The 20,431-nt window shown below is 32.7% G+C and overlaps 1 protein-coding gene across 1 annotated transcript in view; it reads left to right on the top strand.

Moving 5' to 3' along the window:
• LOC129230123 (THO complex subunit 4-like) overlaps positions 1–20,431 on the top strand; it is a 42,210-nt gene that overhangs the window by 7,570 nt on the left and 14,209 nt on the right. Inside the window, exon 3 of the mRNA XM_054864531.1 lies at positions 15,329–15,476. Coding sequence (XP_054720506.1) covers positions 15,329–15,476 — 148 coding nt within the window. The remainder of the gene's footprint in view (positions 1–15,328; positions 15,477–20,431) is intronic.

Below are 20,431 nucleotides of genomic sequence, written 5' to 3'. Positions count from 1 at the left end.
TATCGTTTGCTTCTTTCTGATATTTTGTAAATGTGTTTTGAAAATTGCTAGAATTATGATTCTTTTTACAGTAAGTCAGTAGAGAGTGTTTTTAGTTTTTGAAAGTTTTCGTTAAAGTTTCTAAAGATAAGTTGCTATATTCTTTTCTCGATTTTTGGGTATGTCTCGATTTTTTAACGAAGAGTATGCTGATATGCATTTTGTGTACTGATTTTGTGATGGTAATGCTCGCAGAGCCGAGAAAGAATACCGGCTCCGTTACCCAAATCGTTCTGCATCTAATAGATGTGTTTGCCTCTATACATCGAAAGCTCAGGGAGACAGGTTCATTTGGTACGTTGTTCGAGAGGGGCCAGGATCACCGTTCTGCCAATGTTGAGGAGTATGTGCTGGACCGAGTAGTGGAAAACCAAAGTGTGAGTTCACGCTCGATTGCTATAGAAGGTGGACAATCACAACGTAAAGTGATGAAAACATTGCACCAAAACAAATATCACCCGTATCATTTTACTCTAGTACAAGAACTGCGCAATTCAGATTTAGAAAAGCGGGGTAACATTTTGCAGATGGCTACTAGCTCGAGACACTGAAGATCACCATTTTCTAAGAAAGATATTGTGGACAGATGAGTCGTTCATAGCTGCCAAGTGCTCTGTTTTTCCCGGAGTTTCTCCGATTTTTGTTGCGTACTCCGAAAATCCGATTTTTTTCCAAAAAACTCCGTTTTTTTGACTTTGCTTGTACACTTTTCGATTTTTGAGAAAAAAGAAATTTCCCTATCCTCGAAGGCAGGAATTGTGCGCAAACTCAACAAAAGAGAAGATAATTTGATGCTTTGGAAGCTTAGTGTCAGGATAAACACTGAGGGGAGCGACAATTGGAGATCGTCGTTTTTTCATTGAGCATTTCAGCTACGTATAAAACGTAGCCGCCATGTTTGGTCATTCACAAGATGGAAGTTAGCAGACGATGCTTAAGCGCCTTCGTTTTCAAAGACAAAGCAGAATTGGGTGTTTCTTTTAACTGCAAACTAATGAAAATAAGCAAAATGTGCTGCAAAATGTTTTTTTTTTTTTGGTTATTTTAAATAATTTTATTCAGAAATATGAAAACTGTTATACCATTTAAAATTTCATTTTATCCCTATTGCTTTGGACACGAATCTGCTAAAAATTCGCAATTAAATTGTAGTTTCATGGGGATTTTTTATTTTTAAATTATTTTCATGCTATAAATTCAAAATTTTATATCTGAACTTAGTCGCCATATTTGGTCATTTGCGAGATTTTAGTACACAAGACTCTTAAGTGGCCAAGTTTTCAAAATTGGAATTAGTTGCTTATTGCAATGCAAACTATTGAAAATAATGCAAAATAGGTTTTTTTTTTCTGAAAATTCTAAATTTTTTTCTTGAAAAATGCAAAAATTTTTCTTCAGAATATTATTTTATCCTCATTGGTTTAGACTCTAATGTGCTAAAAACTCGCTATTTCGTCTAAATTTAGTTTTTTTTAAGGCTCATTAATTATTTATAATTACTTTTAATGCAACAAACTTAAAAATCTATTGTCTTGACTTTTTCGCGTTGTTGCCATGTTTTGTCATTTGCAACATGAAGTAGACAAGACTATTAATAGCCTAAGTTCCCGAAAACAGAATTAGTTGTTTATCTCAATGCAAACTATTAAAAATAACAGAAGGCAAAAAGTCATGTTTTTTTAAAAATAATTTTCTTGAAGGGGAAATTTTATCTATTTGATCCTTATTGCCTTGTAGGCTTTGCTATAAACTGAAACTATTTCATCTAAATTGAAGGTTCCTGTTGACTTCTCAATCATTTATTTTTTTAATTTATTTTTATTATTATTTTTTTAAATAAATCAGAAACCTATTTTAACTTAAATTTTCCATGTTCAAAAAAAGTATTAAATATCTCTTTAAATCCTATTCATCTATTATTTTTTTAGGGAAATTGTAAACACTGCCTCTCCCACTCCAGTTTGTATTTCAAAACTTAATGACATTGGTGGGCACTAAGTTTTTGGAGTCTAGTGGCCACTGGCCACTTTCAAAATTTCAGAGTCTTGACCTTTACTATGAAGTTGCTGTACTTCCAAATACAGTCGACGCTCATTATAACGACCACACATTATAAAGACCGTCCCATTATAACGACCAGTGGTTAAAGTCCCAACTTTGTTCCTATAAACTCTATGTTAATTTGCTTTCGTTATAACGACCGTTCTGTATCGTCTAATCCAATACAGTGACCGAATCAGCGGACGCTATTTCTTGTGTTCCTTCCAATAAAACAAATTTGCAGCTTGGAATGACATTATTGTTTACGGACATCTGCCTGAAGTTTTCAATGTCAAATCGAACTTTAAGAGGGGTGGGGGGGGGGGGGAGTTTACCATTCACCACAGCTAGCACAGAAAAAATAATGGGAGGAAAAATCGAGAAATTTCCAGATTCCTAAGAAAAGGGAGTTGACAGATATATTGGTAGTTTGGTGTTTGAATTTAGTGGTTTTAAAGATTTGGGGTTCTCGAGGGACTTTTAAATGTTTCTTTGGAAAGCAAGAGAAACACAATTTATCACCTATATCTGAAACAGAAAATAATGTTTTGCAAACATCACGTCTGCTAAAAAGGCAGACCTCTGTTTCTGGTTTTATCTTCAGAAATTGTTGTAGTAGTAGTAGCAGATTTGAAAGTGTGTAACATTTTCCTCCCTATATTTTCTACTTTAAAACTTGTTTAATATTCTATCATAATATTTTGCACACGACTTTTCTAAAAATTCCTATGATAAAAAAAATTTGGGCATTTACTTGGGCATGCATGATGACGGTGTACATTTTTTAAATTTATACCTCTTATAACGACCACTCGTTATAAAGACCTTTTTCTCTGGGACAGAGATGGTCGTTATATCGAGCGTCGACTGTATAAGAAATAATTGTGTTTTTTAATCTTCAATATGTTCTTATGCATGTGGGGATATGTATAAAAGCATATTTAAAAAAAAAGATTGCAGTTTTATTAAATCAAACAGTAATCATGTTTTTTTAAAACTTTTCAATATGTATCTATGTAATGTTGCTTTTTTAATGTAAAATAAGTTGTTTTAAACTTGGTTGTAGTTTTGTTGAAAATCTAACATGAAAATTCAGAAAAGCATTTTATAAGTGCTTAGAATTTATGGAAACTTATGGTACAGAAGGAAGGTTTAGCGCAGGCCACGATTTCATGCTCCTATTTTAACCCTCAGTGCTCCTATTTTTTCCCTTAAGTGCTCCTATTTTTTGTATCTTGGGGTTGGCAGCTATGGTCGTTGTTCACTAGAGGGGGCATCATATATTTGCATAACTGGCATTATTATACTGAACATAATCCTTTCTTAACCCAAAACTCATCATTCCAAACTCGATTCAGCATAAATGTTTGGATTGGCGTAATAGATCATTTAATTGGTCCGTATGTGTTTCGAGGTAACCTAAAAGGAAACACATATTTAGAGTTCATTGAACAACATTTGCCTGACCTTCTTGATGCTATTCTTGTTCAGGAGAGGGCAGAAATCATTTTCCAACACGATGGAGCCCCTGCACATTCTTCAAATGCCGTTCGGGAATTTCTAACTGAACAGTATCCCCAATGGATTGGTCGTATGGGCCCCATCCCTTGGCCCCCTAGATCCCCAGACCTGACGCCAGTGGACTTCTTTGTTTAGGGATTCTTAAAACAAGAAGTTTACAAAACAGAAGTAGCTAGTTTGAAAGAATTGAGCGACCGGCTTGTTGAAGCAGTAGGGAAACTAAGGAATGAAATTTCTCTAAGAGCAACGGTTGTTTCCGTTCGCAAAAGGGCAAGAGCGTGTATCAGATGTGGCAGCGACCAATTTCAGCAGCTGTTGTAAATTTTGCAGGTTTATTAAATGTACTAATCGATGTTGGTGTAACATTTTTTTGTTATTGATTTTCCCTTTGTGAAAAGCACGGGAAAATAATGCTTCTTTTATTTCTACTAATAGTTATCACATGTGTTTTTTCTCTAAATTAAATGTTAAAACTATTATTTTTATATAAAAATATCATTTTCTTAAACAAAGAAAGAAACAAACATGCTATCATGAAACAGAAAATTCAAAACGGAAAGGTGCGACTCTTTGCTGGTTTTCCTTTTTTAACGAATGCAGATTTTTACACTGTTTCAAAAAAAAAGCCTGACTTTCAGCTGAACTTGAAGCCCAATATGATTTGTTGTTGTATCATCTGAAAGCCAATAAAATGGGCCAGTTTTAGGCAGATTTGCTCGATTGTAGCTCTTACGGTTGTTTTTGAAAATGTCGATTAAAAACGTTGGCACCATTTTAATTCTGAGTGTGTCCAATGTTTCAAAGCTTGTAGCTCTCGGTAAAATGCGACTATCTTAATGCGAAAGGTATCATTTTGTAGGATTTAGTCTGCTCTTTCCAGATATGTACTTATTTTTCTTGTAGGTCCTGCAGGAATTTCAGAAATCAGTCGTTTTCTCAGAATTTTGTTTTTTTACTCATTTTCCTTAAATTTACCAAAACTCGGTTACGGTTAAGGATTGGACACGATAATGGGTGGTTCTATGCTCCGCTTGGGCTCTTCTATCACCCCCTTTCGTATGGCAGATTCGATCGAACTCACCCTGTATATATAAAACAATGTAAAACCACAACAAACAACATCACGAATATACGCTTCAAAAATACCAGAAACTAGAAAGTTTTTGTACACAAAGAACAAGTACTAGAAAGTGTTTAAAATGCTTAAATTGACAAATTACTATAACAGCTCACCAATGAAATATGTACCAATAGAAATAAACGCTATTTTCCAACATGCATTTCATCGAACAAAAACTTTTCTCATACTCTGCTAAAAAGAGCAAAGCCATTCAAATTGCGATGTTTAAAACGGAAAACATCCCCAAAACCAATAACTATTTCAGCCAAAAAAGCACTTAGTTAATCAAATTTTGATGTATGAAAAGTAGAATACCATACATACATTTATTTGGTATCCAGACATGCTTTCAAAATACGTATTATACTTTACATAAACTAACACCTTTATATTTTTATAAAATTCTGCAGTCGACTTATTTTCAGAAATTCAGTACCTAAAGGAGGCACATTGATAGAATGTCTAAATAATTCATGGCATCGATAAGAATTAACTTTTAGCGCAAAATAACCGTACTATTTTTGTAAAATTAATTTACATACAGTAAAAATAAAGTTAAAAACTACAAGAACCCCTCAAGGATTTGTAAAAACAAAGAATTACGTAAGTAAGAGGTTTTTTTTTAATTCTAAAATAAAGAACTTACCTTTTTATGGTATAAATCTTCACACTCAGTCTAAAACAATACATCATATGACAATGGCACGTTACAGATACACACCACGTTGGAGTTAACTTTTAATTAACGTTCAAGTTTGAAGAAACTGGCATTTTCTAATGTTTTTAACTTCAAAACACAACTACTGAATTTAAACTAACACAAAATAAGCTTTCCTGTAAGGTATATTGCACGAAACAACACATATCTCTCCTGCGTGAAACCTAGTAAACAACCCAAGTAAACAAGTTTGAACAGATCTAAGATTGCCTTCGGGTTGCCTAACACTGGTTAGTTTCGCCTCATTGGCGAGAAAAATATTTCAATTTTGTGCAAAAAATCGGATGTCGCCAAATGGGGGGGGGGGGGTATATCACATCTGTACCGGTTATTCATCTCAATTCATAATATTAGTATGTATTTTTTGGAAAAAACAGAATTTCTTTGAAAGCTTGATATGGTTTGAAAATACTCAAGATGATGACCTTAGTTTAACCTCCTGTAACTTATTTGTAACTGAAGTCTTCAAATTTTAAACAGGCATTTCAAAAGTTCTTTACCTTTAAAATAATACCTTATTTGTTTAAAAATTTTAATTTTGAAAATTTGATCATCTGGATGACCTTATCATGGAATTGCCCTTAAATATGTTTTTTAAATTGGTCCCTGCAGAGTCAAATACACATTAACTTATAACTATTATACTTTCATTTGTATGCTCTTTTCATACAGTCCCTTCAAAAGTTATAAATGGTGCTTCCCTGTATTCCAATTTCAAAGGTTGCGTTTTTGTTTTCCTCCCATTTGATATATTGTCTTGTCCAGTAATTGCAGAATTTCTCTTCTGATCGTCCTGAAAGTTGGCTTTTTGACAGCTACTTTTTACATTACATGCTAGGGGGGGGGGGGGGGATTCCATCTTTTAAACTCTACTTGAAATAATGACCACTTCTAATGGTAAGAAGCTTTTGCTGAAACATCAAATACCAAGGCTGAACATATCAGGGTTTCCGCTACGGTTGCATTTTTCGCAAAATGAGAAAATACTATCCAAATTGCGAAAATGCAACCATGCAGTTTCGCTTTTTGCTCCAATGTAATTAAAGGGAGGGGGAAAAAAGATGAGCAATTCAAGAGAGGATGCAAGCATGGCAATATTGAACTTAATTCTTATTTATAAATCGTAGCTAAGATGTATAAACTATTAAGTTCTAGGGCCACAGAGAGGCAAAGCGGGCCCCTAATCAGTTTCATCGCTGCGAACCCCCCCCCCCCCCCCCACCCCTCCCGTCCAAAAGGAAAGAAAAACAAATCAAAACTGCTTTCTAGAAAACATTTGACTCTATTTCAAGTGCCATGACACTAAATAACAAAATATTAAATTTTACAAACAATCATAATTAATTCGGAAATACTGCTTGCTAATTATTTCAAAAAAAAAAAAAAAAAATAGACATAGGAATTTTAACATCAAAACAAGTCTATAGTTATATTTTTCAGATATTAATGTTGAAATATATCCGAAAGATCTGTAGAAGCTTTCCAGTTTGTTAACGTCGCCAAAGATAATATAAAATTGCGATTTTAGAAATATCCGCTTAAGAGCCCCAAAATCCTTTCTTCTCAAAAATAGTCTATAATGGATTTCAGTTCCGAAAAATATGTTGGTTCGTAATATTTTCACGTTTCCCCTATTGTTTTCAAATCTAGCCAAAAACGGGTTTTTGAAAAATAGTGCCGAGAAATTACCGGAGGATAGCCGCCAGATCCCCTACCGTCACCAAAGACGGCCTTAATTTGCGTTTTAAACTTATGTTTTGAAATCTTTCGGTGGGAGACAATTGAATCTCCCTCCCTTTTGCAACGTCAACAAAGGTAACTCAAAATTGCGGGTTTTCAGTTTCGGAGATTTTTCGGGAAGAACACTGATCCTTCCTAAGCTACGGTCTTAAAAAATAGCTTCAAATGGATTTCAATTTTGAAAGAATTTTAGGAAAGAACTGCAACATTACTTTCACCTAAAGTCTTGAAAAAGTTCCTAAAATTACGATATTTGACGTCAATTTCGAAAATTTCTCCTTGCACCTTGAATATACTTGATTATTTGTCCTTGCAACCAAACACAATTAAAGATTAACTAAAAATATTTTTCATACGCCAATTTCGATAATTTTCTTGGAGGAATCCTCCTCCCCTGACACCTCTCCCTACGCTTCCCCTTCCTCCATCCCTTCACGAATGTCACCGAAGAAAGACTATAAAATGCAAAAAGAAACAACGTATAAAAAGCACAAATTCGCAGATGGTAATCTGCGATTTTGTGCTTTTTTATACGTTGTTACTTTTTGTTTCTTTACAACAGCACAAAGGTATTTATCTTATTATAAAAGGCATTTTTACTAGTAAATTTTTGTATCTATTATTTTCTTCAAAGATATAGATTGTACCTAAGGAGTTTCTTACTATAAAAAATTTCTTCCTTTTTATAAGATCATTCTTCTGTCCCCCCCCCCTTTTTTTTTAAATTCGAACTTGGCATAGAAATTTAAAGAAAGATTTATATAGACGTTAAAGATTAGTCAAAATATGCAAATTACTCTTGAGGGGCGGCACATTAGGTCTTTGCACACGGGCGGCCGACACCCTGGGATCGGCCCTGACATTTGAGACTTGCTCCCAATAGTGTAAGCATGTCCCTGAAGTCTATAACTATTTGAAATTCATAATTTAACAAATCTGGGGCCCTAGTTTCCGGCTAGGCTGACATGGCCTCTTGTCGGAACTGTTAAATTCAACAATAATTTCGTCTTAATAGGTATTATGTTACTTTTAAATGCATTATTGAGGGCTGAAGAAAAAAAAAAATTCTTCAATGCAAAGAACAATTCTGAATTTTTCATTTCAAATATTTAAAAAATACTATTTATTGTAGGGGAACGTAGGGCAAAGTGAAATGGTGAAATATTTACTCTGCTTTTAGCTCCACCCATCTGGTAATTATTTTGACTATGTAGAACCATATGTAGTCGATTCCAGCCAAGAAAAAAAATACCGCCGAAGATTAAAGCATTTGGTAATACAGGCAATTTAAAAAAATTGATACTCATATTGTAACATTTTGCAGTAAGTCAAAAATTATTTTTATGATAAAATGATTAAGTTCTTTTTATTAACATTTCAAATATTGAGACCTCCTAACATTCAATGCAGTAATTATTTAATTAATATTAAGCTTATTTGTATTTTAAATAAATTGAACAATTATTAAAGTATATACAGGGCAAAGTGAAATAGCCTTGCATCATTTACTCATTCAATCATTTAATATAAATCACTTAAGTTGTCATTTATTGATTAATTTGTTAACACTCCTTCATTTGTTTATCCATTTATTCACTTATTTTCCTTTTCATTCATTCATTTTACTTGCTCATTTATTTTTCTTCATGTAGTAATTGAGTTATTCTTTTAATTTTTCGTTTATTGTTTCATTACCTTTTTCATTCTTCATTCTTTTATATACTGATTTTTTGATCAAAAATGTGTTTTGTAGTGAAGGAGAAAATATTTCATTAGAAAAATATTTTATTATTCACTTTGCCTTATGAAAAAAAGTGAAAAATTTCCTTTTTTTTTTTGAAGACTCAAATTAACTGCCAAAAATAAAAATAATGTTTTAACGCAAGTTTTATTATAAAGTACAGTGTTCTTTCTTTATATAAGGTTATTTTCAATTTTTTTAATTTTGAAAAAACTTGGGTCAACTTATCCATTTTACTTTGCCGCATATTACCCTACATTTATTCAAAGATGTCAAGGGCCAATTGGCAAAGGCATTTTGCTAAAGACTTTTCCCCAATTTTAGCTTTTTTGCTAAATAGTTTTAAAACTCAGCTAAACCCTGGAACATATTGAATGCGCAACTACTCAAGTAGGAAAAATCTTAATTTAGAGAGATTTTTCTTATGAAATGTTTTGAAATGTTCCTACATATTTTTGCTTGTATCTTCTTCAGAAGACATTCAAATTTGCTCTAATTTCTGTCGCTTGGCTTTGATAAATTAATAATTTGGGAAAATATTACGTAGAAATTTAATTTTTTGGTATATTTCAGGTATACGGCGCAAACACTTTCGAATGAGGCCTTCCTAAAAAATGATTTCTAGTGTAGTACTAAATTTACAGTAGAACCTCTCAGTAAGGGACACTAAGGGGACTGGACTTTCTGTCCCTTAAGTAGAGGTGTCCCTTGTTCGGAGGTATATGTATTGATGCACTCTGTGTACTCAGTATAATACCATAACATAACCAAAAACTGTTAACATTTAAGATTAAACACTGAAAATATTTTATGTATGCTAAGTAAAATTCAGAGTTATTCAAAGTGAAATAAATATTTAAAAAATTGAAATTATTAAAAAAATGTAATTAGAATTATAAAATAAGTATTAATCCACAAAGTTTAGTTGGTAATTTATAGAAGTAATTTCGAAGTATAATTTGTTTCATGGACTTGCTTCATGTCACATAACTTACAATTCAATGTAATGTAAATAACAGTGTGAATACATTTCAATTTTCTATCAAAAGTTTGTCATGGGCCGTGCACTATCCATCGGAGTTGAACCCAAATGAATAAATTACTCAGAAAGAAAACCATGCATGTAAATCTCGTCAATAATTTTAAAACACATATTTGCTACTTAGCATGTTAATGTCAAGGCAAACTTTTACCAATCAATTTTTAGACAAAAAAAAACCTTTATTCCAATAAGTTCAATTCATATGCATTTATTTCTTATACATATTTACATAAATTACTGCAAATTTTCTCTATGGCTGTCCCTTAGATAGAGTGTTTCTTAATCAGAGGTAAATACATGGAAGTCGCTATTCAAAGGGACTGGGACCAGAAAAAGTGTCCCTTAAATAGAGGTGTCCCTTATTCAGAGGTGTCCCTTAAAGGAGGTACTACTGTAATTTGATAAAAAATCTGAAGCAAAAAAAAGGGAAATCTTGTGTTTTATATTGTCTAAAGATTTATTTTTTCTCTAGACTACTACAAGAAGTTATGATTAGATTTACTTTTAGATACTAACCCAAAAGTGAAAAACAGGGGTCTGTAGAGGATTTTCACAGGGTCCGTTTTTTGTGAAAAGTCGATTAATTTTGTGAAAAATCAAATACAGTAGAACCTCGATATAACAACCCCTTATGGGACCAGCATCATAAGATCGTTGTAACGAATTGAAAAAGTAATTTTAAAAATGAACAAAGAAATGATCCGACAGTACATACCTAGAGAACACTTCTAGTATTTATTTGTTCCATTACTGTATTTTTGAAAAAAAAGTCTTTGATTGACGCCTGTTTCAAGCTCATTTGGGAATTTTTCATTATGACTGATTCCATATCCGTTAGATTTTGAAGGAAATCTTCAGAATTAAATTGTCCTTCAAAATATTGATACAAGGCATTGATTGCATTGAAGGCTTCTTTTTCATTCACTTCTTCAAAAACTTGGACGATTTCTTCTCCGTCGTCGGAATCGCAGATTTCTTCGTTTCCGGTAATACGGGCTATAAAATCGTCCTCATTCAAATTTTCCTCTCAGCACTGTAAATTTTCGTCTACCACAACACTCATCAAAACATAATTGATGATCTGGAAATTTGACACTAAGGATCTGGGTCATCTACAGGAGCACCGGGCGATAAGGGTTCCGGCAACGTTTGGAATTCAGCTGACTGATTTCCCAGCTCTTTCTGAAATTCTTCTTTCGTTTTAAAGCCGGCATTACGAAAACAATGTGCTATTGTAATTTGTGGAACATCATTCCATGCTGATTTGGCTCGATGCATAGCACCTAGGATATCAATGTCTTAGGTCTTCTTGTTTTCCATAGCAGCAATCATTCTTCTAACATTTTTCGATAGTTGGATTTGAAGCAATGTATAACTCCCTGATCTAAGGGTTAAAGTATTGTGGTGACATTAGAAGGGAGAAATTCCAATTTTATGGCTTTTAAATTGCCGATTGCAGGATGAGCAGTGCAGTTGTCGACAATTAGCAAAATCTTTTACTTGCAGCCATCTTCCGGTCAAGATTTCAAATCTATTCTTCGAATAAAGCACTAGTCATCCACGCTTTGTTGTTTTTGTACTCAATCGGTAAAGTTTTCACGCCCAGCACCTTGGGTTTGCGGACTTTCCGATTAATAAAAGAGGCAACTTCTCGGTTCCTGTCATGTTTTCCACAAGAAGAATTGTCAACCGCTGCTTTGAATGTTTTCCTCCGTGTGCATTTTCTTTACATTTTAGTACCAGACTTTTATCAGGCAACAGCTTGTAGTAGAGAGCTGTTTCATCTGCATTAATTATGTCGTCTGGCTCATGTTTTTCTAGTAAAGTTTTCAATTCTTCTTTCCTTCATCCATTGACTGTTGCGGTATCGACTTCCGCACTCTCACTGCATAGCTTTTTAAAAGAGAGTCCGTGCCTTTCCTTGAACTTTTCAAACCATCTATTTGAAGCTTTGAAATCTATTTCAACATCCATTTTTTTCAGAAAAAAACCTAGCTTTTTATTTTAAGACATTTCCATCTATTGGAGTATTGCATGACCGCATCATTTTGAGCCATTCCACTAAGGCTTTCTCTAAAAGTGGGAATTTTCCCTCTCGTGCACGCATTCTGAATTTTGAGACACCTGCATCATTCGCAGCTAAAATTTTATCTCTGTTTTTGAGGATTGTGAATAACGTGCTTTTTTGAATACCAAACTGTCTCGCAATTTCAGCTTTTAGGCATTATTGTCATCGACCGCGGCCAAACTCTTGCACTTAACATCTATAGAAATTTGATTTCGCTTAGCCATTTTAACAAGTAAACAGTGCAATAGGAATTTCTCAAACTTGGAAAAGAGAGAAGAAGTACGTACGTCCCCTCTGAAACTCCGCCACACGTCATGTTCCCTTGGAAGCAGTCTCCGGCCAATTGGTAATGAGAAGAATGTCCGTTCTTACAACTCATTTCTCGGAAATGCTTGCGACTGCTCCTCCTCCCTTCCCTCTGGTCTTTAGTTCTCCCCTTTTCCATGCCCCTCCTCTCCTTTAAGCAAACACAAAGGGAGAAGTACAGGTTTCTTGAATTTGCACCACAGTACAATTTACAATAGCAATAGCCCGTTTGCTCATGAGTTCTGCGGATTAAAATTGGCGGTCGCTCTAACGAAAAATGATACGCTTGGGGTCGTTGTAATGATTCAAAATTAACATTATTCCCATGGTAAAATAATTGGGCTCTTTTTAAGATGGTCGCTCTAACGAAGGGGTCATTGTATCGTGGGGTTGTTATACCGAGGTTCTAATGTAATTTTCCTTTTTTTTTCGTCATAAAAACAAAGTTTCAGAATTTTGATTGCACAAATACTGCATCATTGAAACTTAAAGTTGAGGGTTTTTCTAGTGCTTGGGGGGGGGGGAGGGGTATCACTCTCATGGAGATAGGCACTCCTTAAGTATCAATATCTATTTACCATTAGACATTGTGTAAAAATTTTTCTAGAAATGTTTTAGTGTAGTATTTAAAATAATTGTAATAAATATAAAAAGGGATTTTATTTGTTTACTTTTTAACAAAGGGTACTAAACATCAAAATTCGAAGATTCCCATAGCGGATGCAAAGTTAACGTATCACATCAGATGGATAAAAACAGCTTGTAAAAGAAATATTCTTGATAAAATTATTTTAGAATTGCATTTTAGAAGCCTATGATAAGCATATCATTAATATCTATCGACACAGTTAAAGTAAAAATAAAGTTAAACCATCAATTCTGCATTTTAATTTTTGACTCGTACTAGAAAATGGAATTTTGCTATAAAAACTTGAAATAAGCATTTTAACAAAAATAAAGATACTTTTAATTTATTTGTATGCTAATAAAGCGAAATTAGCTTCAAAAAAAGAACAAAATATGATTCTCATAGCGGATGTAAAAAGATTGCACTTTTCAAAATGTAGGCATCTAAAGAAAAAAACAGGAAATAAGAGTTAATTTAAAGTTAATCATCCTTGTTAGCATCAAAAAATCAAACCCATATAATTTTCTCCCAAAATAACAGTTACACATTGCAACTTAGAAAAGCAAACATTGCCAAGCTGGTAAAATTATATAAGAATATTTTCTAATCAAGTCACTATAAAGGTTTAACACCATAGGCCAGAGGCTGTGGTAATAATTTTGAAATTGGTAACCCTATTTGAAGTGATCACATTTTATATCCACCCCTACTATCCTTTCGCAGTTCTAAGTTCCTTTTGCTGATGTTGATATATATTGTTTATTAAATCATTAGTGGGGAGGAAATGCTTATGAGGCAAAGTGCTTAACATGCTTTTTCAGAGAAGTTTATTGCAACACTGCTGCAAAATAGCTATGATAAAACAAACAAGCAAAATTATTTAAAACCAAATTGAATTTCAGCTAGTTAGTTTCAAAGAAACAAACAAGCATTATATTTATTTATTTGGTGGTAGTTATTTATCTTCGTTATTTATAGCTTGTGGGAGCATCACAAGAGTGCTGATTTTTTTTTTTTTCTTTTGCAAAGTTGACTGATTTTGTATAAGCTTATCCCTCTAATTTAATTTTAAAGAAATATTCCAAAAATTATTGGTTTTATTCATGGGTTTTTTTAATTTTTGGTTGATCAGATTTTGTGAAGGGTCAGTTAACGGTCCCAAATTTCCTCTGGCCAGACCTCTGAAAATATACAATAAATTAAATTGCATGCAAAACAAGAGCTCAGCACACTAATATCATACTATACTTGCAATTTAAGTTGACTATGATATCACAGCACGCGGAAGAAGGAACGAGTTAACAGACAAAACGTCACACTTACTAGTGAATAAGAGAAAATCACCTGTCTGTGAACTGCTATTGACTGGCTCATCGATTGAAATGAATAAAATGCTCCGCGCTGCTTCGCTGGTAAAATTGGAAATATTTAGTGATTGACAGAAATTATGACAAAAAAGGTTACTTATGCATGGGTTTAACTAACTAATAAGCCTAATTTCACCCGAATATTGGACAAGGCTCTTGGAACTATTTCCTTCACTTGGCTCCAGCTCATTTCTCCATCGTCAAGTAAGCTTGCAGTGAGTATAGGTACATTGCAATGTATAATGTGACTCCGATAAGTTAAAGCTTGACCTTGCTAATGATTATTTCCTGTCAGGGTAATAAGGAAGGGTTATTTGCACTGAGTTGCATTGCTTTTGTAGAACTTTTAACTTTTGCGTTACTTTTGTAGAACTTTTGGGATCATATTCCAACTTAAATCTGTGTAGCAATAACTTTTCCTTTTTTCACTGAACTTCCCAAAAGGTCAAGCTTGAACCTTTCAGAGCCACACTTAATATTTTCGTTCTGAACACCAACTTATTAATTCATTTTATAGCTTTTGATTCTAGGCTCAAAAACTTCAGACTTTTTATCTCTTGATTTAATTTTGTGAATGCACCAACTTGCTAACTGTAAAATATTTAACTAATTCAATAACTGCTATGTTACAGAAGAAATTGATAATTTTTTCACCAATTCCCCATTTTTAAAAAAATTATTTATTGCATATTTTTTAAATAGCAGTAATTCCTTTTTCTTTTTTAGCCATAAAAAAGTCTAATCTTTTTTTCATTTTTCATATACAGTTGTGTGTAATACACTAGTGTGTGTGCTATTTAGAAATTAAAAATATTCCTTAAATGAAAAGACTACATGTTAATTTATTATTTTTAAGTTCAGCATTTTCGATTTGGAAATTTGAATATACTGAAAAAAAGTGAACAAAATGATATGTCCATGGTGATCCTTTCTGTGTGTGACTCCATGGAGTTGAAATATATTTTATATAACTCCTCGCCTCCTCTTTATAATTCTAGGAACTATTTGCTGAGTTTGGTCCTTTGAGAAAAGCTGCTGTTCACTACGACAGATCAGGTCGTTCTTTGGGTACTGCTGATGTGATTTTTGAGAGGCGTCTAGATGCAGTGAAAGCTATGAAGCAATATAATGGTGTCCCTCTTGATGGTATTAATTTCTTTTACAGTTTTTTTTTTTTTTTTTTTAATATTCAAAATAGTTAAAATTATAAAGACTGAATTGAAATTAAAGTGTTTTATGAAAAATATATATAAACTTCATAAAGATTGATAATAGAGTATAAGGCAAAGATTAAAAGAATGCTGAACCTAAAATTTTAGTTGTGACCATACCAAAAGCAAACATTCATTAAGAAATTGTCCTTTTATGGAACAAGAAAACAAAAAGAAAATCCAATTAGACTATATTATGGTTGAAAGATATTGCTATTCAAAGGCAGGGCTGTTTGGTTTAAACCACGTTGGTTTAAACCAATGGTTAAAAATGTTTTTTTTTTTTTTTGAAAAAAAAAAAAGCAAAAAAAAAAAAAAAAATCCATTTTACAGGTTTACATTGATTTCCTCACACATATTGGAAAAATGTAAAATTCCATTTATGCTAAGTTGCAGAGATAAATACTAAAATTGCAAAGTTGCTTCTTCAAAATGTATTACAAGCTTTAATTGAAAAAAAATATTAATATATTTTTTATTTCATATATGTGCCATAAAGCAGATTTCAGTCAACTTCCATCATTATGCTTAATTTGCATGATTAGTTAAGATTTATTAAGGATTGAATCTTTTATTGTAGATGCAATCCATTATATTGCTCACTCCTGTTGCAGGGGTGTGACATTTTTGCCCATTTATTTGCACTTTCCTGGAATTTTAACTTTGACTTGTAAGGTAATCAACAGTCTAACTTAATTGTTTGCACCTAAAAATTAAGATTTGTTCTGCAGGAGACCACAAATAATATTTTTTGAATCAAATTTAAAAAAAAAAAGTTTATACTTCATATTATGATACATAATAGTTCCTTATATTATAATGTAGGAAGATTAAAAGACAAATTTTTAAATTCTCAGAACAAAATGCAAATGTATGTGTAAAAACTGATTGAGAAATATATAAATCTTCACACATAAACTACACTCTCCATTGGTGTTTTTTTTTTTTTTGATTCTGTGTGCTCAAAAGACTTTGATTGGCTATACACCTATGCTGCTTTATGACTATTTGGTGCAGATAATTCTTAGTTTCCCCTCCCCCTTTTGTTCATTGGAAGCAGAAAGCTATTTTAATTATTTAATTTAGTTACAAGATTTTGTTCTTATCTCTTTAATTAACCAAGAAATTAGGTATAATGCGACTATTGAATAACTGTTAATTACATGGAACCTTAATTACCTTCCGAAAATTGTTTTTCTCGCAAATAGTATTTAAACCAAAAAACTCCCGGTTTAAACCAAAAAACTGGTTTTTTTGAGAGAAAAAAAACGGTTTTTTTACCAACCGTGTTCAAAGGAAAGTTCAATAAAATAATAGTTTTTTTAAATTTTGAGGGAATTTAAAAATTTCATTGCGTTTGATATTGTTTCATTTAAAAACTTATTATGTGATAACTGCTAATAATAATAAATTTTGCAATTTTTCTTAAATCTTATTAATGTTCAACTTGAGTTGCTGCTTAGCCTGGCCTTGAAACTTAATTGCTTAGTTTCTCATAAAATTTAATTTGAGTGCAAATCTGAATTTTTCAAGTTTTTAGCATTATCTTTTAAGTTAAACAGTAAAATCAGTTTAGCAAAAAATAATTACTGTTAAAAATTCTTTAATTTTGTTTGTATAGTTTAACAAGAAAAGAGAAAACAACACATACTGCAACAAAATTTCTATTCAAAAATGTTTTTTTAATTGAATTAAAGTAGCCTTTTATCTGCACGTACCCTGCTGTTAAAAATAAAATACCTGTTCTGAAATGGAACACCAAAGTGATGTTATGTAGTGGTGCATTTTTTAATCTGGCGATTAATTTCAATTTTATTTATTGTCAGGGAAAACTTCAAGGTACATATAAAGTACTTATTTGGCGATACCATAAAGTATTTTGTCTTTTTACAGACTTGTAAGTGAAGCAAGCCTAGAAACAAGATCAAAGAAGTCTATTAAAATGAAAAATAATCTAACAAATGAAACACAAGCTATAAATGAGCATGTAAAATTAAATTAAAAGAAATTGCCAAACCAACTTTAAATGCTCAAAATACACCACCAGCTCAGTTATTCCATCCAAGGACTGTAGTTTCGTGCTTTTTAGCACTCATCAGCCCGAAATAGGAATCAGATGAGCTGGAAACAACTTTAGATGCTCCATTTACGCATTAAATAATCAGCTAAATAACATTACTGATTCGATTTGAATTGGTTGTTTCGGTATATTTCTGAGCATCTTGCGAAATATTGATGTTTGTTCTATGTTCCATTTATTAATTAGTTGGTTGGTGGATGCAATCGTACCTTGTGGCACCTCCTTGCGGTCAGAATGGGCAAATATGAAGTTTTGAAGTTTTTGCATCTAGTGTGGTGGCAAGTTCAAATGCACCGGTTCCCTAGTTGCACCGGTTTAACACAGAAAAGTCAAATTGTCAAGGCCTGGTAAGTGCCAGCGCCATTCAGTGGGGTCATGATGTGTGCGTGTGTATACAGAGTGTTCCGTTTTAACCTGCAAGACCCCTATTTTCGCAACCATTAGTCCTAGATGCATTCTTCCAACTGCAAAAATGTTCAAAATCAGATGCAGAGTTAAGATGTTGAAAGTTTGAAGCAAAATTAAAAATAAGTCAAAAAACACAAAATATAACTTTTTATACGGGCCCTAGGTCCCCTTACTTATATTTAGGGAAACTTTCTCCTTTAAAAAATCATTCCAACAGAAAAAGTTTTGCATTAGTACGACTAATATTCAGCGAGTTATGAAACGCAGCATTTTGTGACTTATACCACTTTACACTCGCCATCAATAACACATTTTGGGGGAGAAATATAGCAAACAATGGTTTAAAATATATAAGTGTGCATAGAATGTGATTTTTCAAACTGTTCGGTTTTGTAGTGTGTTTTTGCGAATCATGGCATAACATTTGCATTTTTTTGGAATAGCAATGAAAAATATAAACTTTTTACTCGCCGTCAATAACACCTTTTTTTTTGGGGGGGGGGGGGGAATATAGCGGTTAACAAGAGTTTCAAATTATATGTGTGCATAGAGTAGTTTTTCAAATTGTTCGAGGTTTTGTCGTCTGTTTTTGCGTACTGCAGTATAACATTTGCATTTATTTTTTAATAAGAATGAAAAATATAAATACTTTGTTTTTCTTACTTCGATGACCTGACATTCCTCTGGAAGGGCGATAAGTTCCAATCTCATCTTTTGTATGGTCCCTTAAAACTTTAAACTTGAACATCTCCTTGAGTTTTGGCCGCCCAAGTGTCAAGTTTTTTGTGAAAGTAATATTTTTCAATAGAGATTATTTTCCTACATATACCTAACTCCGATGCTAGAGAATTATATATTGTTCAAGACAAGATTCCTCCGTCAAAAATTCGCCGTTCACGCCAAAACCACGTGACCTTCTGTGACGTATCGTTCAGCTAACGAAATCTAGTCTACGTAGCCGCAACGTGTGAAATATAAAATTTCTTAGATTTCTCCGGGACCACTCATCAAATCCAGACAAAATTGACATGGGACCAACTGGAAAGTAGACCCTTTTAAACAAAAAAAGAATTTTTCATATCGGGCCAGAATTCTTGGAGAAATACGAAAACGTACATAAAAAGCCGCAAGCTGAAATCATAACCTCCTTTTTTTGAAGACGGTTAAAAACCTCGAATAATTTGAAAAATCACTCTATGCACACATGTAATTTTTAACACTTGGTAACCATTATATTTTCCCCCAAAAGGTGTTATTGACAGCGAGTGAAAAGTGGTGTAAGTGCAAAAGGCTGCGTTTCATATCTCGGTGAATATTGGTCGAACTAATATCAAACTTTTTGTGTTGGAATTATTTTTCAATGGAGATTATTTCCCTAAATATAACTTACTGGACCAGGGACCCGTATAAATAGTTAAATTTTGTATTTTCAATATCTTCATTTTTGCTTCAAATTTTCAATATCTTAACCCTGCATCTGATTTTGAACATTTTTGCAATTGGAAGTACGCATCTAGGATTAACAGTTGCGAAATTAAAGGGCTTGCAGGTTAAAACGAAATCCTGAATTTTTAATTTTTGAACTTTTCAGGGAGGATGCAGTTTGGCATTTTTTTGAAACACAAAAATTTGTTTTGGTTAAACTACAATAGTTCATCAAACACACATTGTACATTTATTATGCAGATAATGATGCTTTAGTTTGTAAAAAAGACAAAAGGTGTCATTACCATCCCATGTTAAAAAATCATGTAGAAATTCCAAACTAACTATTTAAAATACATTGATTAAGAAAATTGAACATTAATAGTTTGAGGACAAGCAATTCTGTAGCAAAGACAGTGGAAGGAAGGATAGTAATGATCATGGCAGGTTGGAAATGACATATACATGTTTAACTTTAAGCAAACATACAGTAAAATTACAGTAAAGTCTAAATGCTATGTTTTTTTCAAAATAGAATAATATGACGTCATTATTTATGTTATTTATTTTGCATTAAATAGAGACGCTGCAAGTTTCTCTACCAAATTATGTTCCTCTTTTGCTACACAAGAATATCTACAAAAAATGAGTATAGGAGGATCTTTAACGCAAAAAATGTGTTCTGTGGCTACCTGGTGCTTGTCCTCTTCTGTGGGTCAACAAAATTACTTTTTGTTTTTGATCTGGACATAAAATGGATTTTCAGACTTATTACTTTGGTTTGAATCAACAACACCTGCACATTAAGGTCTGAATTAGTTATCCTTTGACAAATTAAATTTAAAACCAATCAACTTAAAATATAACGTACTTTACAAAATGATAGTTAACTGTTAACCATTTACAAAATGATAGTTAACTGTTAACCATTGACCATTAAAAATAACAGCAACCCACTGCCAAACAGGTACTTATTA

This window comes from Uloborus diversus, chromosome 1, assembly GCF_026930045.1.
Source record: "Uloborus diversus isolate 005 chromosome 1, Udiv.v.3.1, whole genome shotgun sequence".
Classification (NCBI taxonomy): domain Eukaryota; kingdom Metazoa; phylum Arthropoda; class Arachnida; order Araneae; family Uloboridae; genus Uloborus; species Uloborus diversus.
This window is presented reverse-complemented; position numbering and strand designations above follow the sequence as displayed.